This window comes from Chiloscyllium plagiosum, chromosome 16 (genome assembly GCF_004010195.1).
Source record: "Chiloscyllium plagiosum isolate BGI_BamShark_2017 chromosome 16, ASM401019v2, whole genome shotgun sequence".
In the NCBI taxonomy this organism is placed as follows: Eukaryota; Metazoa; Chordata; class Chondrichthyes; order Orectolobiformes; family Hemiscylliidae; genus Chiloscyllium; species Chiloscyllium plagiosum.
In genome coordinates, this window is record NC_057725.1 from 34,600,549 (window position 1) to 34,624,444 (window position 23,896).

General features: G+C 39.9%; 1 protein-coding gene across 3 annotated transcripts in view; it reads right to left on the minus strand.

The window, feature by feature from the left end:
* LOC122557782 (ethanolamine kinase 1-like) overlaps positions 1–23,896 on the minus strand; it is a 498,821-nt gene that overhangs the window by 43,475 nt on the left and 431,450 nt on the right. The window contains exon 8 of one of the 3 annotated variants that reach the window (XM_043705800.1): positions 22,083–22,882. The exons of the other annotated variants lie outside the window; for them this stretch is intronic. Within the exon in view, the coding sequence (XP_043561735.1) occupies positions 22,810–22,882 (73 nt within the window). The 3' untranslated portion in view covers positions 22,083–22,809. Of the gene's footprint in view, positions 1–22,082; positions 22,883–23,896 lie in introns of those variants that run through there. 3 annotated transcript variants of the gene reach the window in all.

Consider the following 23,896-nt stretch of genomic DNA (forward strand, 5'->3'; position numbering starts at 1 on the left):
ACCCTCACCTTAACCTCCTTCCACCTATCGCATTCCCAACGCCCCTCCCCCAAGTCCCTCCTCCCTACCTTTTATCTTAGCCTGCTTGGCACACTCTCCTCATTCCTGAAGAAGGGCTTATGCCCGAAACGTCGATTCTCCTTCTCCTTTGATGCTGCCTGACCTGCTGCACTTTTCCAGCAACACATTTTTAAGCTCTGATCCCCAGCATTTGCAGTCCTCACTTTCTCACCCTCCAACAGACTGGTACCTGTTCTGCGATTATCTCTGCTTGTTTGCAAGCCACTCATGTTCACACATGCAGATTTCACCTCTATGCTATAGATTAAAGCATGGGTAAAGTCAAAAGCTGAGCTGATGGCTGTGATATCAGAGTAAGTGGCAATTTTCCTCCATTATCAGTTCCTTCCTTAAGCATTCATTACTCCTGCACCATTGCCTGGCCAAGTTGTTGTGTTATGTCTCATAGCCAGTGTGTCAGTATAGCTTTAAGGGGCATGCTCATTATGTCTCTTTTGCATCATGACATGTAACCTGAGGGTATAAGTGTCTCATACTCCATCTTACCTCAGGATCACTTGAAGTATGACATGCAACTGGAATCATGTTGCTCTAGGTTGTTATAGCAGCTTAATGTCAGCTCAGACCGAATGGGCCTGTAAATATTATGTTCCTGTATCATAGTAGCTGAAGTGTTTGTTTAATTCTTCAATACCATCATATTCACACCCAGTTTTTCAAGCGATGAGAAAAAAACATAAGCTTTGGTACATCTGGTAAAATAGCCTTGCAAGAGCCAAACCCACATCATGATTGGCAGCTATAACTATTCATAAAAAAAGCCACAAAGATTTTGGTAGCAGATTTATGGAAGAATAATTGGAGACATCAGAAGATTCAGATAGTCAACATAATTCATTTCTTTGAGCACAGGCAGCTATACAGATCTGTAGGTAGTATACTAACCAGCAAGAAAATAATACAATTTCATTTCATTAGGATGTGTAATCATTCAAGATACAAGGAATGTTCAAATTTGCCTTACTTAAGAAACAAAATGACTAAAGTTACAAATGCAATCAGAACTAAGGGCCATAGACTTAGATTGTAACTCAGTGGTTACCCTACCACTCTCTTTGTAAGAAAAAGGATATTGTTAGGCCCATTTAAAAAAAAAACAACTTTAAACAGCTCTGAAAGCACATCTCTAAAGTGCTTATTGATCAAAATATAACTGAAAACCCTAAAAGCATTTTTTACATAAAGAAGACTTACTAGTTTCCAGACACTGAGCAGTTTTCCCATTTTCCTTCTTGGAATCAGTATGAAAATGCTGACATGGCACAATCACTTCTTTTTTTGGCATGATTGCCACCTGCAGGCACAGACCTGTTACTACAAGTCTGTATTTCTTAAAGGATCAACAACAGCAAGACATAAATGGAAACAGAGAAAAAATCAAGGAATAAGAGACAGAAGCAAGAACCACAAAAGAAAGAAATTAACATTAAATTGCACTCTATTTCCAAAGAGAATAAAAAACCTACAAAATGAAATTTAAAGCAAACACTTGATTTTGAATTGAGCAGCAATCAGTGACACCCTTACTGAATTATAACTGTTCAATTAATGGATGCAGTTCTATCTTATAAGGCCATAGCTCTGAGGAGCAGGAGTAAACTAGTCATCCCATTGAATGTGCCCCACTATTCAAAGTGATCCTGTCTAATTTGAGAATCCTCAATTTAATTTCCTGTTTTATCTCTCACTGATCAAAAATCTATCTCATCCTTGAGAATTTTCTTAATTCAACAGCTGGCTGTGATAAAGATTGCATTATGACAGAAGTAATCCTTCTTAACCCTGTCTTTAATGTATTTTACTCTGAGTTTATGCCCTCTTGGCCTAGTCATAAAAGGCTTGCCAATCAGCCACCAATGGGATGGAAGACCTAAACTTTCCCAAGAGGGGAAGCAATCTCTTCACATTTACCTTGACAAGCACCTCTAACCACCCCACCTCCAAGAATTTTATATGCTCAATAAAGTTGCCTCTTCTTGTTTCAAACCTCTGTGATAACAAACACAACCTCTTTAAACAATCCTCATTAGAAAATTCCTCCATACATGGAATCAACCTAGAGAAAATCTCTTGATTGCCACCAATGCCAGTAAATATTTCCTGAGATCAGAGACCAAAGCTGCTCACAGTTTTTCCACAGATGATCTCAAGGAAAGAGGTTTGAAAATCTTACCTGCCATTGACAGAGACAGGCTTTGCAGATTTATCTCATTTGGGCTTTACACCGACAATCAGAAAAACAAAGGCCAAGAAAGTTCTTGGAGACCGGATCAAGATAGGAATTAACTTTTGGACAAACTCATGTTCTGCAGATAGCAAATCCAGGAGCCGATTAATCAGGCTGTTGCAAAATGCCACATTGAAGGGAATCTAAAGAGGATTTGGCAGAAAGCCTTATTCAACGTCTTCACTTCTTCATCAATATCTTCAGGAAGAATCTTTTAGGGAATTTGTTGAGGACAAAAATGAGTATCACAGAATCCCTACAGTGTGGAAGCAAACTATTTGGTCCATCAAGTCCACACTGACTGTCCAAAGAGCATCCCATCCAGATGCACTCCATCCCTGTAATCCTGCATGGTTATTACACTTAACCTGCACATCTCTGGACACTATGGGCCATTTAGCACAGCCAATCCACCTGACCTGCGTATCACAGGGAGGAAACCAGAGCACCTGGAGCAAACTCACGCAGACAATGTACAAACTCCACAAAGGATGGAACTCACCCAAGGATGGAATCAAACCCAAGTCCCTGGTGCTGTGAGGCAGCAGTGCTGACCACTGAGCCACCACGCCACTCCAAGTAAATATTTTGCAATTCTGACTTATTGGACACTATTTGACATATCAGAAGAAAGAGAACGTTTGACTCTTAGCATGTGGCCATTGTTTTGGAGAAAGGACCAAGCCTTCAAAACCTCGTCCTCAAATGTAATTCCCCTTTAGTCACGATGGTAAATATCCCTGAGCCACCTTGATTCATTCTGTTAAGCATAAGCCAGCACATGACACAGCTTCAGTGAAGTGAATGTGATGAGAACACATGCACTCCTCTGTGAAAATTATTTCTACACTTGAGTGCTAAACCTACAGACTGCTGAATTTGTTCTTCTTGTTACGTTCAAACTTAGATAATCAGCTATTTAAACTAAAATTGTGTTTACAATCCAGAGTTTCAACCTGGCTAGTCTTGGTAGCACTGCTCTGATTTGGCATTTGTTTCCAACTTTTGGGCAAAATAAACCCCTTGAACTTTTAATTTATGCTGTACCTTATTATACACCCTTCCCATTAATTACAATAAATGTGCTTTTGCCTTATTATCTTATAACTTATTAAAAATCATTAATTTGTATAAATTTTTGAGTCATGGGAAAAGTCTATTTAGTACTGTCTATTTGCAAATTAGTATTGGATATGCAATTTAGATTTAATTTGCATATTAATTCATACACTACATCATTAGCATGATAATACTGCCCCAGGTTTACTGAAACTAAGGCTTCCATCTTTTCAGTTAATGTGGAAAGTCTATTTCTAATTAAACTAGTCTGCATATGTAAATTAAGCATAATTAGCATTATTAATGTATTATCTTTAATAGCATAATGGTCATACCCAAACATTGAAATATAGGAGCTTCCTCAGATGTGGGGAAAAGTCTATATTCTAATTAACTATTCAGTCTATGTAAATTACATCCAATTAGCTTAACTGATTAATATGGGTCCTATGCTGCACAAGGAAAGGGAATTATTGTCTAGGGGATATTAGACATCAATTTTAGTGTTTTCGAGATGGTTAACCACTCTGTAGTTTTGCTCAATTGTCTTTAGAGATCAAGATAATTTAGGGAGAACATTCTCCAAAGAGATTATGTGGGTGGGTTAGTGTTCGTTATAAGTCAGGTTCTACATGTGTTATAATCCTGGATCAGATGACCAAATTTATATTATGAACTGGCTCAGAACAGTAACTTTTTAAAAATGTTGTCGAAGTTTATGAGATGTTGGATACTTATGAAGGAGAAAAAAAGCCACCAGCTTCCACATTATTGAATGTTCAATCATAAAATTTATGCTGCAAAGTTAGAACAGTAATAACATCCACAACATATCTACAACTTATATTCTAACATCCAGACTCAACATGAGGTAAATACAGGTAACAAATCATGATTGAACAGCCAACATAGCTCATCAAATAGCAAATGTAAGAGAGACAAGTCCCACAGATTTCTCAGCAATCCACTTGTCAGATGTTAGTCACATGGATCGCAATCAAGTCTCATTAAATCTTTACTAGGGAAATACCCTCAAGAGCTGCTCAGTCAAGGTTTGCTTCAATGACTTGCTTATGTTGTAGCTCATAACCCTCCTTTCCTGGAAACTGAACTCCAACACTTACTCACAGCCACACCTCCAGCGTTTCACGAACACATAGCTTTACCAAATTAATAACACCACTGAGATTTTCCCTGAGCTCTAAACTTAATCAGCTGCATCAATTAACTTGTAGAACTTCTTCGTCAATCAAACAGCATAAGATTAGCCAACTATCCTTTGACTTCTGTCTGGCACCAGTTATATGAAACCAGTGTAGTCCAGTGGTCTTGTCAGCAGTCCAGCTAAGCAACAGAACAGCTTAACATGGAGTTTGTTCCTCCACAATCCATTCTTGGATGGGTCACAATGCTGCCTCACAATGCCAGGAACCTGCGTTCGATTCCAGCTTTGGGCTACCATCTCTGTGGAGTTTGCATGTTCTTCCTTTGTCTATTTGGGTTTCTTCCAGCTGCTCCGGTTTCCTCCCACAGTCGAAAGTGTGCAGGTTGGGTGAATTGGCCATGGGGAATACAGGGTTACAGGGATAGGGTAGGCAGTGAGTCCAGATGGGATACACTTTGGAGACTCAGTGTGGATTTGGTGAGCCGAATGACCTGCTGCCACACTGGTGGGAATCTATGACTCACAGGATTCAGCTGCACACTGGGGGCAGATCAACAATTAGCACTGAAGTGTAGTCCCATACATGGACATGTATCCAGCTCATAGACTGGACCAGGCTGCAACCAGAGCTGGTCACTTGCTCTCCGACTGCACACTCACCATCAGCCTGCTTTAGTGCTCACAGCATCTCTGCCTTACTTTGCCTTTTTCGTACTTTGTGATCCCAACTTGAGCTACCAGGCTAACAGTGCTTCTTTCTCAACTTGCTGTTTGGTGCAGAGACAAAACCAGCAGACTTGTCATGGTTGTCATCAGTCAAAAAACAAAATGCGTTCTACCACGGTAACTCTGTGCTGGTCAATGGAAGGTGTCACGAATAGGATGACAGCTTATTTTTCATCTGTGTTGAAGAAGATAAACAGGGCAAATATTCTTGGGGTTGCCCAGTGTGCACCAGGAGTATCCCACCTAAGATCACACACTAGCTTCGTGCCTCCTGAACTGATGCCTGAACCTCAACACCACCCACACACCACATTCATTTTTTCTGGAGCTTAACAGATCCCTACATACCCAAAAGCCCTGGAACATTCTCACCTCTGGCATGTATGACCTTTATTGGGGAGAAAGTGAGGACTGCAGATGCTGGCGATCAGAGTCAAAGAGTATGGCACTGGAAAAGAACAGTAGGTCAGACAGCATCTGAGGAGCAGGAGAGTCGCTCTTTCAGGCATAGGCCCTTGATTAGGGGAGATACTTGCAGTCCAGCCATCCGCACTAATGTGTTCTAGGTTCCTTGCACTGCAAATGCTTCTTGAAGTTGGTGGTGGGGGTTCCCCTCCTGAGAGTAGAAATCCAGTGCTACTTGTTAAGGCGACTTGCAGTGTACTGTCACAGTGAGGCACCTTTTTAAAAATTCAGTCTGTTTACAGTCGACAAAGTTTCTTTGGAGAAGGGAGCGAGCAGTATACCTTCCCCACCCCCAGAAAAATTCAGCCCCTGACCAATTCCTCAATGACTAATTTCCTTTCACACAGTGTCTTCCATGAGAAAAGCAAGATATGTAGCATTTACCAGTTTATCTCTTCTCTCCCTACTGTCCAGAGTCCTAAACATTGTTTCCAAATGTATTTATATTCACGAGTATTTTTTTTCTATTTATTACAGTATATTTGCTGCCAATAATGTGGTCTTCTGCACATCAGGAGTATCCCACCTGATGCCCATTGCTTTGCAGAATAATTTTGTTCAATCTACAACTGTAACCCTATGCTTCCAGTCATCTACCATTTTAATTTTCATTCCCAATCTCAGTGTTTTAATAAAAGTCAATATAAACTTGAAGAAGAGCACTACATCTTTTGACTAGGCACTTTACAGCCTTCTAAAGCAACATTTGTGACATTTTTAGGCGATAACATCTACCTTCACTTTCCTGTTGGCAGCATTTGGAAATCATTCTGCTTTTCCATCTCTGCTAGACTCCTGTTTTGCGTTTCTACTTGTGCCATAACCACCTGCTTGTGCTTTGCATCATCACCCTATTTGCAATTTAATCTAGTTGTCTTTTGGCCAAAAATAAATCTTGCCTTTCCATTTTTCTTTCCCTCCCTTGTTTTCTTTTCCCTAGAACTTGCTTAAAATTTGTTGCACTTTCAACTCCTTCCAGTTCAGATAAAAGACAAAATATTGATTCTGGTTTTCCCCTACGAGACATTGTCTGACCTTCTGAGTATTTCTAGCGTGTTCTACTTTTACTTCATGGTTATAGCATCTTTCCATAACAGGTTATTGAACTTTTATTTTTAAAATGATTGAATCCCTCGAACCAAATTCACAGAATAAATAATGCATTATATGGACAATTATCAAATACTGACCACCCATAATCTCAAACTGGGACATAAAATATTGACAATTTTGTTCTTTGTGGTTTGAGGAGGTTGCACCTCAAGAAGAAAGGTCTTGGCAACAACGTATTCCCAACATTGCCTGCATCTAAATATGCACAACTTCAGAATCTTATAAATTGTAGTGTTTAAGCAGCATGCAGAATTTGCATAAAGGTAAATTGTGTGAGGCCGTGTATGATGGGGCATTGATTTTGGAGGTCAAGCCATCTTACGTGTGGCAGTTCTAATCATCTGCCATTAATGACTAGAGCTATGAAGGAATAGTGCTGATCTCTAGGGCCAATTCTCTATTCTGTGCTCCTGTTGAGTTAAATTTCACCAACTGGACAAGAGAATAGCATCACTGATTTTGCCATTCTTTGCACCTCGAGGTGAAATACCATTCCATTAGTTGAGTTCCATTTTAGTCTGGCTGTCAGAGACTGAGCAATATGAATTTTAATAATATCTTCCTACTTTCTAATAGACATGGACCAATGGCATATAATTGCCACAAATTAGAAATTAAATAGTTAGTTTTGATCACAGGTGACTCCTAATGAGAAGTGGTAACAGCTCACAAGATGGTCATATGAGTTTGGGGTTGGACTATATTGTCTTGAAATAGACTAATCCTTACTTTGTATTCAATCCATCCTACATGTGATCTGGTGATGCTGAAGCTAGTGCCTGACATTTTGTTGGGCGAACATCTCTCAAATTGAAAAGGATCAGTTTATGTTCTTTTATTCAATAAATTAAACCTGAAACATGTCCCATTAGCACTTCACTTCCCTTCTGGCTCCAGACGTCACCTTTTACAAAATGCACGAAGCAACTTTGGAGAAGTTCCAGGGTATAAGGAGAAAACATGTAACAGTTTGGAAAAAAAAGATTGGCTTCAGTTTTTGGCAGCACAAGGTTGTGTGAAGAAAGGTAAGAAGCTGAAAAAACAATGATTGAATGATTGCAACTGATACTTGCTTCTGGAGGGGAGCTTTGAATTGTCCTGCAGGCAAAGAGAAATTCATTGTTGATAACGTTCAACCTGAATTTCATACATTCTTGATTAAACTAGTTCTTCATACACTGAACCTCAGCAACAGGCTGAAACATGGTTAAAACCTAAACTTACTCCCACAGAGAAACCACATTGGCTTGAGTTCACACTAGACCTAAGAATATTTTGTCCCTGATTGACAAGGGAGTTGCTTTCTGTTTAGCCCAAATTAATACATTTATTTTGTGAGTGATGACAACATTTCAACAACATGACAAGAAGATCAAATTGCAACAGGTCAGTATAAAAAGATTGAAATTTATGCCAAAGAGTCATAGAGTTCTACAGTACAGAAACAGGCCCTTTGGTCCAACTCGTTCATGCTACCAAGTTTCCCAAACTAAACTAATCCTATTTATTGGCCTTTGGCCCATATCCCTCAAAACATTTCCTATTCATGTAAGTGACCTTTACTTTTCATCTTATCTGCTCCTCATGATTTTATACACCTCTATATCTTTCACAATCTATTTCTCTTTTGATTCTGATCACTTGTTCCTGAGGGTCATAGAGATTGACAGCACATAAAAAGGCCTTTCAGTCCATCAATTTGCTAAGACGTTTCTTTCTATAGATTTTTTTGTCACTTGCTATTAATATCCTGTTCTGTTTCTATACCTTTGCCATCATATATATAATTTTCAATGTCTGAGAAGTAGGGAAGAAAGGGGGGAAAAGAGAAATGCAGAAAAGGTACAAAAAGTGAAAACTAGATAGAAGGAAATAAAGGTAAGAAACATTTTACATTGTGATCACTGTGATTTCCCTAAAATTGTACCGATGATGGTGCATGAAGACTTTTGCAGATAATGGTATTACCTACTGATAATGGTAAGGAACAAATCCTGACCAATAGAAAGCTCATTTGAAAGAATGTTCAACTTCGAGAAAGTTGCCAGGAACAGAAATGAAAGTTAGAAGTTATTGTTGGCAACATTAGCAGATGAACAATTAAACTTTGATCTTATCCTAAACTGACTAATTAAAACAAGGACAGCTCTAGTCAAATGATCAACATGCCTGCTGCCCAATCTTCATCTCTACTGGAATCAATGATCTGTAAAATGGACATAAATTGGAGTCTTAAGATATGTTTGCATGGCATGCCTCCATCTGCCATTTTCACAGAGACGTTAAGCCACTTAAAATAAATTAAAATATCATCATCTATATAACCTTCCATGTATATGGCAATTGATTCAGATGTCCTTTATGTCAGCTCATTAAACCCACTGTTAAACTAACATCTGTGTGAAAAACATTGAGTGCATGTAAATTCATTGCGAACCAATATTGTATGTGAACATAAATGACAACTTAATGATATTTACCAATAAAATTCTTCTTAACCCTCACTAAGTGTTCCTCCCAGCTACCACCTGAAGCTTTTGCAGCAATTGTCAGCCAGAACTGCTGATCCATTTCGGCTTCCTCCAGCACTCCCTAACATCGCAGATGCTAGTTTTCAATCATTTCAATTCACTCCATGTGATATGGTGAAGCGGTTGGAGGCAAAGGATACTAAAAAGGTTATGGGCCCTCACAACATCTGGTAACAGCACTGAAGACTTGTGCTTCAGAACTTCTGGTGCCCTAGTCAAGGTCTTCCAGTTCAGTTATTACACTGGCAATATACCCGACAGTGTGGAAAATTGTACAGGCATGTCGTGTCCTTGAAAAGCAGAACAAATCCAACCCAGCCAATTATCACCCCATTGTTCAATACTTGATCAATAGTAAATTGATGGAAGGTGTCATCAACGGTGCTACCAAGCAGCACCTGGTCAGTAATAACCTGCTTAGTGTCACCCAGTTTAGGTTCTGCCAGGGCTGCTCAGTTCCTGACCACATTACAGTCTTGATTCAAAAATGGACAAAAGAGCTGAATTCTGGACGAGCTGAATTCCAGCAGTAGATTCGGAGTGACTGCCTTTAGCATCAAGGAGCCCTAGCAAAACTGGAATCAGTGGGAATCAGGGGGAAAACTCTCCACTAGTTGTGTCATAGCTGGCACAGGAAGACAGTTATCATTGTTGGAACTCTATTATCTCAGTTCCAGGATATCTTTGCAAGAGTTCCTCAGGGTAGTGTCCTGGGTCCAACCTGAGTCCACTCTGGGCCCCTTCGCTACTGCTGATGTTGTCACCACAACTGAGCTCTTCAACAAGAGATAAGTAAAAGACAGAAAAAAAAATACAAGAGAGAGAAATAAGAAATGAAATGAAATGAAAAGTAATGGAGCAGATGAGCTCAAGGAATCAGAGGTTCAACTCGACCACCTTCTTACCAGAAGCTGGAAATGGACCTGGGTTTGGAAGATGCTGTCTAAAGGATCTTTGGTGAATTTCTGCAGTTCATCTTATCAATAGCATACCTTGTTGTTACTGAGCATCGGTGATGGAGGGAATGGATGATTGTGGATGTGGTGCCAATCAAGTTGGCTGCTTGGTCCTGGATGCTGTCAAGCTTCTTGATGTTGTTGGAGCTGCATTCATCCAGGCCAGTGGGGTGTATTCCATCACACTCTTGATTTGTTTCTTGTAGCTAATCGACAGGCTTCGGGAAGTCAGGAGGGGAGTATTTGTTACTGCAGTACTCCTAGCCTCTGACATGCCCTTGTAGCCACTGTGTTTTTATAGCAAATCCAGTTGAGTTTTTGGTCAATGGTGACAACTAAGATATTATAATGGATGATTCAGTGATGGCAACACTATTGAATATCTTATTGGAGGTGGTCATTGTCTAGTATTTGTGTGGTGTGAATGTTAATTGCCACTTCTAAGTCCAAGCCTGGATATTGTCCAGATCTTGTTGCGAATGAGCATGGACCTGAGGAGTCATGAATGATACTTGAGGATTTATAATTGGTGTGAACCTTGTGCAATCATCAGCAAACATCCCTCACTTCTGATTTTGTGATATAGGGAAGGTCATTCATGAAGCAGATGGTGACACCATTGGTGGCAGCGAGTGGGCTTAGTGTGGACTTGTGGCAGCATTGGAGGCGAGTTTGGGTTCTCGGCAGCATCTGCATCCAGTGCATATTTAGGGAGGCAATGGTGGAGGAAAGTTTGGGCCCAGTATTGAGATCCTGTGGCACTGGCTAGACCTGAAGCAGACTCATGGCAGTGACGAAGACAAGAGATGGAAATGTGTTGCTGGAGAAGCGCAGCAGGTCAGGCAGCATCTAGGGAACAGGAGAATCGACGTTTTGGGCATTAGCCCTTCTTCAGGAATGAGGAAAGTTTGTCCAGCAGGCTAAGATAAAAGATAGGGAGGAGGGACTTGGGGGAGGGGTGTCAGAAATGTGATAGGTGGAAAAAGGTCAAGTTTGGGGCCTTGGAGGGAGGTGAGAGGGGAGGTGTGGGCGCAAGTCTTGCACCTCCTGTTTAAGCAGTCTTGACTATATTGATAAGACAGTGAAAATGAGATTAGATTGCTACCCTCGTGAGATATGGCAGCTGGTCTATGAAAATTCATCTCATGCACAAGCCAAAACACACCATTTTTGATCACTATGCTAACCTGCAATCTTCTTCCCGACCTCTCCGCCCCCACCCCAATCTGTCCTATCACCCTCACCTTGACCTTTTTCCACCTATCACATTTCCGACGCCCCTCCCCCAAGTCCCTCCTCCCTATCTTTTATCTTAGCCTGCTGGACAAACTTTCCTCATTCCTGAAGAAGGGCTAATGCCCAAAACGTCGATTCTCCTGTTCCCTAGATGCTGCCTGACCTGCTGCGTTTCTCCAGCAACACATTTCCATCTCTGATCTCCAGCATCTGCAGACCTCATTTTCTCTTCAGTGACGAAGACAAGTTTGTGTTGGTGCAGTACCTGGCAGCATCAGTGGCATTTGCATTGGCAAAGCCCAGTGAGGACTCACAGTGGCATCGGCATTGATGGTGGCGAGATAACGCTAAAGAGTAGTGAATTTTGTTTCAGAAGTAATGGTGGCACAGCGAAGGAGACTGATGCCTGGCCACTGGGTTAAAGATGCCACTTGTTTGCCATTGGAGACTGATTTGACCTTTGATCCACAGAGTTAAAATCTGAGATGATCTGTGACAGGTTAAAGATCTTGAACTGCAGCCAACACAACCAGGTCTTGCCTCCTTTATTCAATGTCTCCAGTTATTGGCAAAGCTTGATGGAGAGGATCTTCTCTCCCAAGAGATACTAGCACCTCAGCCCATTCATATCATGGTATAAGTCCCAAATGTTGCATAGTTATAGATTGTAGGTAAGCAGGTATAAATGAAACAAACAAAGCCTCATGAAATACTTGCATGTATTCAAACCCTTATAACCTGAATGTCAAAAAGGCACTCCAGTGTCCTAGGTCTCTATGACAGCAGTCTGTGTAACCATGGAAGAAACATAATCTAACCATAGGACCATTGTGAAGAGCTCATGCACATTTCCTTGAAACTGCCACATACTCCAGAGTAGATGAATTGTTGGAAAGCTATTTATCAAGCTACCATAGGACAGATTGGTACAAATTAGAAAAAGGGAGGTGTTCTGTCAATGAAAACCAGAGATCAAGATGTAAATTTGCCAACAAAATGCGGCCTGGAATTTTGTGTGAACTTTGTGTGAAGCAGTTTAGGGGATTTCTAAGAAATGTGATTAGTCACAATATAAACAGCTTAAACCCTTGAACTGTGTGCATTCACAACCTCTATGCTGGGTTAGTGACTTAACTCAGGATCTTGCATAGATAGTGATGAGAATCTATAACATCACACAGTCAGCTGGGATAGCTTGCAACAGAGTTGCAAAACAAGTTTTTTTATTTATTATTTATTGAAAGACAAATAATTTATGAGGTATTTGATCAGTAATAACAGTGAATATTTCTGTACATTTTTGAAATGATCCAAACGTGGATAAATTATTCCATTAAAATAAACTGGCAACTGAAGCTCTGATTAAAGCAGTAGAAATTGGAAAGCAAAAATTATTCTGATTACCTAAATATATTTAACTATAAATCCCATCATGTGTATCACTCTTTTAAGCATTGGCTTGTCATTTGCTCTTATGTAAATCCTCAATAACAAACAATCTCACACAGTTGCTATGGTTGGCATTTCTTTAAATTTGCAGCAACATGCAGGAAGCAAAAAGAATAAAGCATCTTCTTTTTATGCATAAAGACTAAACCTTTAACTTAAGTTGAAAGCAAGTCAGCAATTTATAGCAGGAGACAAAAATGGGTATTTCAGCAAGAACTCATAGTAAGTGATTTTTCATGATAAATCAGTAAACATTTTTCAATAAATGCCACATTCAGCTAATGGAAACAGAAAATATATAAGACGGTTATAAATTTACCTTGTACTTTTTTTCCAAAGATGTGGATTGTCTGTGGGGTGTTAGCAAAATACTGGCTACTGGACAAACACAATAAAATGTAACAAAGGAAGGTTAGGCAAATAATAATAAAACACTTTAGTCACTAGGTCAACTGAATCATCTTTGACATTTGGAATTTATTAAAAGTTGCATCATTAATATGAGAAAAAGCCAGGAAAGGTTAGAGTTTACTCAATGGGTTCAATGAAAATGGTACAAATGAGGTTCAGTCCTGTGACCGCTGAAACCTTAAGCTGTCATTCTTACTAGCAAGACTGAGGTGAGACAACAAATGCTAAATAGCAAAAACTTAACAAAGGCGCTGGCAGAGGGAAACCCTGTGGGTGTTTGTGCACAAATTTTATATGACAGGCAAACAAAAAGTTAACAAAGCACAAAGGATCCTGGACTTTACAAAGAATTATGACTACAAAACCCTGGAAGTTATGCTAAAATGATATAAAAACACTAATTCATCCTCACCTGGATTATTAAGTCCAATTCTGAGTATCACATGTTAAGAAGGCCATAGACATTGTGGAAATGATGCTCGAGTGATTTACTAGGATCAGAGATGAGGAATTATGTAGCTGGGCTAAAGAAATTCGCATTGTTGTTTGAACAGAGAAGGCTAATGGGAGATTTGATGGAGGAGTTTAAAATCATTAAGCTCTTAGATAGAGTGCAATTGTTTCCAATAGCTGAAAAAGGATCAGGTTTACATAATTAAATATCAAAACATAAACAGAAATGGAAAAATTGTGAACATTTTGAGAAGTGTATTTCATTCAGTTTTGTTCTCTGTTTTACTCTTTACATTTGCTATCTCTTCTTGTAGTTTTTTTAAAGTACTGGATGAATTGTATTATCAGTTCCCTCTTATTGAGCTAATGGCCCAAATATTCCAAGAACTTACAATCAATGTTGGGTTGCCACTCTCCTACTGTTTTATATAACAACTGAGCTGTGTATTACTGGCTTGAACTGCTCTTGCTGGCAACTGTAAGTACAGAGTGTAGTTTAAATTAAAGTCCACGGTGGCACAGTGGTTAGCACTGCTGCCTCACAGCGCGAGAGACCCAGGTTCAATTCCCGCCTCAGGCGACTGACTGTGTGGAGTTTGCACATTCTCCCCGTGTCTGTGTGGGTTTCCTCCGGGTGCTCCGGTTTCCTCCCACAGTCCAAAGATGTGCAGGTCAGGTGAATTGGCCATGTTAAATTGTCCGTAGTGTTAGGTACGGGGTAAATGTAGAGGTATGCGTGGTTTGCGCTTCGGCGGGTTGGTGTGGACTTGTTGGGCCGAAGGGCCTGTTTCCACACTGTAAAGTAATCTAATCTAATAACACTGAATTGTTAAGGGGAAGCCAAGCCTTTTGAATGCTGCAGCTGTTTAATTACTCAGACACTGAAAGGCTTTGGAACATTTAGACAGTTTTTGACTATGTTTGTGAATGAATATGGGTAAGGTGAGGGGATTGTGGGAATGATGTAGAGTGCCAGGTAGGTCGTTTGAGGGGACCGGGTGGGGGGAATTGGAGTGTGGTGGCGGAGGGTAGTTCTGTGAGCTACTTCACAACAGCTAGTTTTTCAAGGCTGGCATTTTATGGTCTCAATTATATTTAAAGAAAGCAAACCAGCCATCCTGACCTGGCTGAGCAAACACGTGACTCCAGATCCAGTAATGTTGTTCACTGTTACCTATTGTCTGTCATAGCCTCAACAAGGCTGATTTGGAATGGACAACGAATGTTGACCTTGTCAACAATGCTCATATCCCTTCTAAGACTAAAAAACTTTACACCTGGATTTCTTTCAGCTCCAATATTGTTTGGCAGCAACAGGTCAACATTGCTCTGGGCTTTCTTCCTTGTCTCTCAGCTATACTGAATTAACAATGAATCCTGGAATTTTCTTCGAGTCCCCACTGTTCCTAGATAACCCTCAGGAGTTTTCCTGAGCCCTAATTGCAACTCTACTGACTTGCTCCTTAGCTTTTCCTGCACCTTAATAGGTCAATGCCTGCTACAGCAGCACTTCATCAATAATAAATCTCCTTATCGACTTGAAGTCCTGAGTGACCAGCAGCTTGAAAGTAGACATTTTCTGTTATGTTGCCTCTGAATAATACTTAAAAACTGACAGTTTAGTGACCCTTGAACTGTTTCACATGCCCTCTGAAAAATTCACAACAAGCCCCGTGTTTATTTCCAGGCAGGATGAAATACAACAAGCAGCCGTGGAACACCCAGTTCCTTGAATGACGAAGAGCAAAGACTGAACGCGTGGCAATGTTTCCAGAAGTCATGGAAAAGCAGTTTAAGGGTTGCTGAATCGCAGAGCGTCAATCTGATTTCATCGCAATCATACTTTGCACGTCTCATCAACTAAGTCCACCAAATGATTTTAAAACATTTAATCATTCATGGAATGTGGTCATTGCTAGCAAAGACATCATATGTTACCTTGAGTTCCAGGAACTGCTGCAGTCCATGTGACCTACGCAGTTTTGCAATTGAAGGAGTTTCAGGCTTTTGACCCAGTGCTGATGAAGAGACTGTGATCAAGTTTCCAACTTAGGATGGTGGTGTAACTTGGAGAGGAAATTATCAGTATTTCAATGTGGGTGCCACCCTATTCTGTGCAGTGGCAGCAGTCGTTGAAACATCGGGGAATGTTTAACTTTTAAATGGTAAGGAGTGCAGCCATTGTTCCAACAATAGAAACATGTGACTGGTTAAGGTGGTGTTGTGCCAATCAAGCAGTTTGCTTGGTCTCAATAACACTGCGTTTTGAATGATGTCAGCAGTACATGTACCCAGTCAAGTGCAGGATTTTTCATCACACTATTCCAAATCTAATTTGTACTCCACTTTAATCACAATTTGACTCCTAATTTGTTTTATTTACATGAGTTCTTTATTTGAGGGTTAATTCAGTAAAATTGATTTATTTCTCTTTGTAGATTTCTATTGGAAGGATGTTGTGAAAAAATGAAAGGTTCAGAAAAGATTTACAAGAATGTTGCCAAGGTTGGAGGTTTTGAGCTGCAGGGAGAGGCTGAATAGGCTGGGGATGTTTTCCCCGGAGCATCAGAGGCTGAGGGATGACCTAGAGGTTTACAAAATTATGAGGGGCCTGGTTAAGATAAATAGACAAGGTCATTTCCCTGGGGTGGGTAATTTCAGAACTGGAGGGCATAAGTTTCGTGTGACAGGTAAAACTTTAAAAGGGAGCTAAGGGCAACTTTTTCACGCAGAGGGTGGTGCTTGTATGGAATGAGCTGCCAGAGGAAGTGGTGGAGGCTGGTACAATTACAACATTTAAAAGGTACCTGGATGGGTATATGAAGATGAAGGGTTTGGATGGATATGGGCCAGGTGCTGGCAGGTGGGACGAGATTGGGTTGGGATATTTGGTTGGCATGGACAAGTTGGACCAAAGGGTCTGTTTCTGTGCTTTATGACTCTTTGACTTTATGACTGACTGGTACTCAAAACACATGCTCAGAATTGAAGTACAGGGCAAATTATCAAGTCCAAGTCCTGTTACTTAGAAGAGGCTGAGGGCTTCAAGTGAAATACTAACGAAAGTAATGAAAGCAGGTCTATGATTACATTTACTCAGTTCATCACAGGCAATCCAGGTATGAATTGCATTTCTCAGCAATAAATGAAAGTGTTTATTGATAAGATGGAAAGAAAGAAAGCAGACTGTGTCAGCCAGGTAACCTTTGGAATTAATGCAGTAGAAATTGATCTGCATTTCACCCATTTTTCATTGTGGACAAGGAGTTCAGCAGTGAAATGGCTTGTGCCCAATCCCTTACAATCATTGGTACACTGCTATGTCTTGAGAACCATTTTATAGGCTGCATCAAATCTTTAGCATCTTGAACATGTAGCTAAGGGGCCTAATGCCTGCTAAAAATGTGTATTGGACCTTGCCCACTCAGGACCTCACAGCTACTGTTGAAATGTTAAGCATTTTCTCTATAAGAGTCCTTAAAGCCAGGGTGGACATAAGTGCTACACTCACTCGACAGGCATTGTGATTTCCTGCTGCCACCGCATTCTGTCCCATTGCCCACTGAAAAACGCACCCCTGAAATTTACCAGAGGGCAATTCCTGGTATAGCAGTGCCCAACATCAATGTCTGACTTAGTGCAAAATCAGGTGGTGGAAGCGAGAGCCAGTTTGTAGACAAATTTGGAACCCATGAAGATTCTCTTCAATTCAAATTGTTGGACTGAGAATCAGAATGAGTCTGTAATGGTTTTACTGTTTTATGTCTGATTTTCCTTTGTACTCAGGCAATAAATCCAAAAATATACCCCAGGATCTGTCTTGAATAAACTGTTCTCAGCCTAAGCCATCACATGACTGAGCTAGTGGTGCAAAGAAAATTGACAGAATTGCCACTTCTGATACCACAGCTGACTCAATTATAGTAAGTCTGGGTCTCAGATGAGAACAGAATTAAGCTGCAACATCATCTTCATGGTAAAAGAAGCCTGTCAACACTCACTGCATGGATTCATACATATGGAACATCAACCTAGTGTGGGTTGGGAAGGAACATAATTAACCCTAAGATGAAATACTAATTTTAACTTGAGAATGGTTCTGAAATTTAATATTATACTTTGTTAGTGTAAGTATTCATGAGGAACTCAAGGTAAGAAAGTACGGTGATAAAACAACCATGACGCTTCTCCAATGATGAAGGCCATTACATTACTGATGCTGAATACAAATGCAAACTAAGAAAACCTCACTTAAAACAATCCCAACCTGGAGTATCCCAGCTCCATACAGAATCTGAGGAGGCTCGTTCAGAGCATAAAGTCTCAACAGTCCATGAACTCACTGCAAAACTGAGAATGATAACCTTCTTTGATATTGAAGGCAACTTAAACAGAAATCATTTTCTTTCTGCTTGCCATAATGAAAATGTTTGAAAAACCTATGTATGTTGTTTTATACTTTGCAGTCCATCTACTCCCAGAACATGAGAAGACAAATTGGTCACTTTGCTGTTTGTGCTTGATTCACCATTCAATTAAATGATATCCTAAAGGCCATCTACCCACCTTCGCTGCACATCCCTCATTATCCTTGATCAGCAAAATTCTCCCTACCTCACATTTAGAAGTATTAATTGAGCTAACATCTGATTTTTGTGAGACACAGTTTCATACTTTTGTCTCCCTAACTTGCATCCTGATTGATCTTGCTCTGATTTCAATTGCTTGGTCCCTTGTCCTAAAGTTTCCCAAAATGATTGCTATCTATTTACTTTTAAATCTTCAATCATATTTTCCATTAATCTTCCAAATTCACAGGACTGCAGACCTTGTTTGTGGCCAGTTAGCTAAGATGACTAGATGGATAAAATATGGCACAGAATAATGTCAACAGCCTCGATCTGATTTGTGTTGTAGTTGAAATCACCTGCCCTCTGCAGTGAAAGACCACCACTGAAAAATCAGTCAAGGAAATGGCTGAGGATAAAGCAAATAAAGAGCCAAGGACCTAACTTTGCACTAACTTTGCACTGAGCATGCATGACTGAAGGAACAAACTTAGCTTACATCATCTGTCTTCATGATCTAACTCTGGTTTATATATCTTAAATAAACATGTTTAATTGCTAGCATTGTGTTCATTTGCAGTAGATGAAATATACAGCTATGATAAATGGCCAACTTTCCAAGCACTGGATTCCAATGGGCCAATACATATGCCATTAAGTCGAATTTTACAGCATTGCTAATTCAATAAATTCCAGTATTTACTGCTCAATGTAACAAATAACTAATTGTTCCCTTTTAGAACAAGCACATTATTTCTGATATCTTACTTACTCCTATTAGTTACATAAAGCAGTTTTCCACTTTTGTTTCAATTCAATTATAGTGAATAAAAGAGATTATGCTTGAAAGATTTTCAAATTTCACAAATGTATCTGCAGATTAATCAAATCTTGATTCAAGTATTACGTCGCTTGACAAAACCAAAACTTAAATAATCTCTAAATTATTTATTTAGAGATCAGCACTCCTTACTGCACTATTTTAGTACACCAATTAAACTTTTGTGCATCTTACTTCAATAACACCATGAACACATTTTCAAAAAAAATCAAAACAATTGGAGAAAATAACAAACACACAGAAAATCACACTCCAAACAAAACTCACATCCTTTCACTTTTGAAAAATGAAGATGCTGCAGTCATTGTATGTTATTTCACAGTTTGCAGACTTTTGCCTGCCAGCATGGATTTTCAATTGTAAATTTTGAATCAGCTTTATTTTAGCTCTTAATATTTTAGTTCTGATTACCTGAAACAAAGTGAACTCAATTAGTGAATAAAAGTCCTAGAAAATGGGTTCAGTCTGTGGATACTTTACAGCTAGATTTTCTCCAACATTCATTTATGACTCCTGTCATAAATCAATGTTTTTGATTATTTTTTAAATGGATAACCCATTCAGTATTCTTGAAATAACTCAAAACATTTCATAGATTGCATTTATTTTGCAATATAAATCCGATGTGCTGGTATAATCTGAAAACACAAGTATGTGTCCTTCCAGAAAATTTATGTATTTTTATCTCTCTAAAAAGAATACTTCAATTATACAGCAATACAGCAATTTACATGTCCACCAGATACCACAAAGAGCTTTATAACCAATGAAATACTTTTTGGAAGTGTAATCACTGTTTTACTGTGAGAGACATGGAGGTAACTACCTAAACTACAAACTACCACAAACAGCAACGCTATCATGACCACATACGCTTCTTTTTTTGATGGTGATTAAGGGGTAAATATACCACACACCTGTCCACTACAAATACATCAATAATTACCTTAGCTATACATCCTCATACACTGCTTCCTGTAAAGACTCTATTTCATTCTCCCAGTTCCTCTGTCTCTGTCACATCTGTTACAGCGATGACAACTTTGACAAGGGGGCCAGTGAAATGTTCACCTTCTTTCTCAACCAAAGATATCACAAAGAGCTTTACACCCAATGAAATACTTTTTGGAAGTGTAATCACTGTTGTACCGTTAGAGATGTGGAGGTAAATACCTAAACTACAAACTACCACAAACAGCAACGCTATCATGACCGCATAAGCTTCTTTTTTGATGATGATTAAGGTGATTGACAGAGCACTGAGTTGGGTCTGACCCATCTCCTGCACTTTGGTGCTCACCCCTTATCTACCCTCCCACATCAGCGGTAGGGTCTCCCTTGTCCTCACCTACCATCCAACAAGCATTCACTACCAAAGGATCATTAGCCACATTTCAAGTGGGATGCCACCACCACACAGATATTCCCCTCCCCTCCTTCGGCAGACTTCCGCAGGGACTGTTCCTTCCAGGACACCTGGTCCACTCCTCCTCCATTCCCAGCATCTCTCCACACTCCCATGGCACCTTCTCATGCAGTTGCGGAATGTGTAACACCTATTCGTTTATTTTCTCCCTCTTCATGATCTAAGGTCCCAGACACATCTTCCAGGTGAAGAGTGATTTATTTTCAATTCACTCAGTCTAGTCTCCTGTTTCTGCTGCTCTCAATGTAGTCTCCTTTACACTGGGGAGACAAAGCACAGACTGGGAAACCACTTTGCAGAACTTTCTGTCTACAAATATGACCCTAAGCCTCCAGTTGCCTACCACTTCAACATACCACCATGTTCCCTGACCAACATCTCTGTCTCTGAAACAAAAACAGAAGTTGCTGGAAAAGTTCAGCAGGTTTGGCAGCATCAGTGAAGAAAAATCAGAGTTTACATTTCGGATCTGGTAATCCTTCCTCAGAACTGATGGAAGCTAGGAAAATGTAGGTTTATATGCAGAAGTTTGGATGGGGGTAGGGGGTAAATGTTAACTCTGATTTCTCTTCACAGATGCTGCCAGACCTGCTGAGCTTTCCAAGCAACTTCTGTTTTTGCTTCTGATTTACAGCATCCGCAGTTCTTTCGGTTTTTATCTCTGTCTCAGGCTTGCTGCAGTGCTCCAGCGAAGCTCAGTGCAAGCTGGAAGAACAGCGCCTCATTTGCTGCTGGGAATCCTGCAACCTTCTAGATGCAATATCGAATTCCACTATTTTAGGGCTTGAGGACTTTCTCCTGTGTCTTTATTCCAACACACCGGGCCTTGTCATCACATTGCTGCTACTATAAGCAACCCATTGTCAGCCAATAATGGCCCTATTAGCAGCTATTCATTTTCCCAAACGGCAATCAGTTCTGAAGAAGGGTCACTGGACCTGAAACACAAGCTGTGCTTCCTCTCCAACAAATGCTGCTGAGTTTTTCCAGCAATTTCAGTTTTTGTCCCAGATACCATGCTCTCCTTTAAAATTGTGCCAGGGGATTGTTTACTGCACTGCAGCAGGCAGATGGGGCTTTGGCCTAATGTCTCGTCTGAAAGCCAGCAACCTCCAGCAATGCAGTGCTCCCTCAGTACAGCGTGAGTCTTGATTTTTGTGCTCAGCATCTTGAACATGACTTAAACCGGAGCATTGGAATTCAGTGGTGAGTGTGCTATACGTGCTGAGCCACAGCTGGCACAAAGCTAGCAAAGTTCTTGATTTCTGATAATCTTTAATCAATACCAGTGACATAGTATACTTGCCATGGTTACATGTAGTAAACTTATTATAACATTTGTGAATGCAAAATGGAATGATGCAGAGTAAAAGGGTTGGAAAGTGATTATTTAATCTGGATTTATCTTTAGTGTTTGAGGCTTCACATTACTCTGTCAAATTTAAAATTCCAGCCAAAAAGAAAATGCAACCCAAAAATTGAAACGCACAGGTAACATGTGAAAGATAGAGTTTGTGATATAAGTTTTGAAGTTGGATCCAACCTGAAATGTTTCAACAGCTACAACAACAGATGTATATTTACATAGCACTTATCTTTCTTTATCAAATGCTGATCGACCTTCTGTACAATTTTGCAGTATTTGCATATTTTAAAACATTGTTCTAATTTCCAAACCATATCTTTGGAATGATGGCTGCAGAGTGTTACTGCAAAGCAAACACTGAGTGTCGTTTAACTGAACCTTCACATACAAAGACGATTTAAAGAAAACACAAACTTGTCAGTTGAAGAATTTGCCTCAAGACGTACAATGTCAAAACATCAACGAGAAATGTTATTGGTGTACAATGACCTGAAATCATGTTGATCCACTTTCATAATTTAAGGTTTTGTCTTCACTGTGAATAACTATTGAGAGTGAATCTCAATTATTAGTTATGAGATTGGCAATATTTTTACATTCCATGTCTTATTACAATAGCATATAAGTAGCATAGTAAACTTTCCATAATTTGTCATCAATTAGTTTTCACTGGTGTCTTGTTTCCAGCTTGCTCCTGCTTTCCCATTATGGTGCAATTTCCAGCTGATCTCCAGCATTAAGAAGGAAGCTGCAAGGCCAGGATTTCATCCTTCATCTTGAAGTATTGTTTGAAGCGCTCGCTGGCATATCTATTCATTACAAAATAATACACTATTATTCAGTAGCTTACTAAGCTTTTTTATTTATTTTTGACTTATCACTATACAAGAAAAGATAGAGCACTTTGGGACAGTGGTTAGCACTGCTGCCTCACAGCTCCAGGGATATGGGTTTGATTCCAGGCTTGGGTGATCTCCATATGGAGGTTGCACATTCTCCCTGTGACTACATGGCTTTCTCCTGGGTGCTCCGGTTTCCTCCCACAATCCAAAGTTGTGCAGATTAGGTGGATTGACTGTGCTAAATTGTCCATAGGGTCCAGGGCTGTGCTGGATTAATCATGGTGAATGCAGGGATAGAGTAGGGGGCTTGAGGTTGGGTGGAATGGTCTTCGGATGGTCGCTGTAGACTCGATGGACCAAAGGGCCTCTTTTTGGACTTTTGGGATTCTAGTATTCTTTGGAAATAGTGGAGTTTTGTAGAAGTTCGTGTTGGGATTACAACTACTCACATTATGCATCAACAATCTGGATAAAAGAACTGAGGGTATTGTTGCTTTGTTTGCAACAATAACACAGGTAACACAGGTAACACAGAGATAGGTGGAGGGATGGGTAGTGTTGAGGAAGCAGGGAGGCTGCAGAAGAACCTGGATGGCTTGGAGAGTGGGCAAAGAAGTGGCAGATGGAATACAATGTGGAAAAGCATGAGACTATGCACTTTGGTAGGAAAGATAAAAGTGCAGACTATTTTCTAAATAGGGAAAGGCTTTGGACATCTGAAACATAAAAGGGACTTGGGAGTCCTAGTTCAGGATTGGTGAAAGGTTAACATGCAGGTTAAGTATAAAATTGATGGAGAAGTTATTGTAAACCTCTCAAGAGCAATGATAATGTTAGTAGACTAGCAATCCAGAGGGCCAGTGGAAAGCTTTATGCTCATGAGTTCAAACCCAACCATGACACCTGGTGAATTTCAATTCAGTAAATAAATTTGGAAACAAATAACCAATCTTAGTAATGGTGACCATGAAACTATCATTG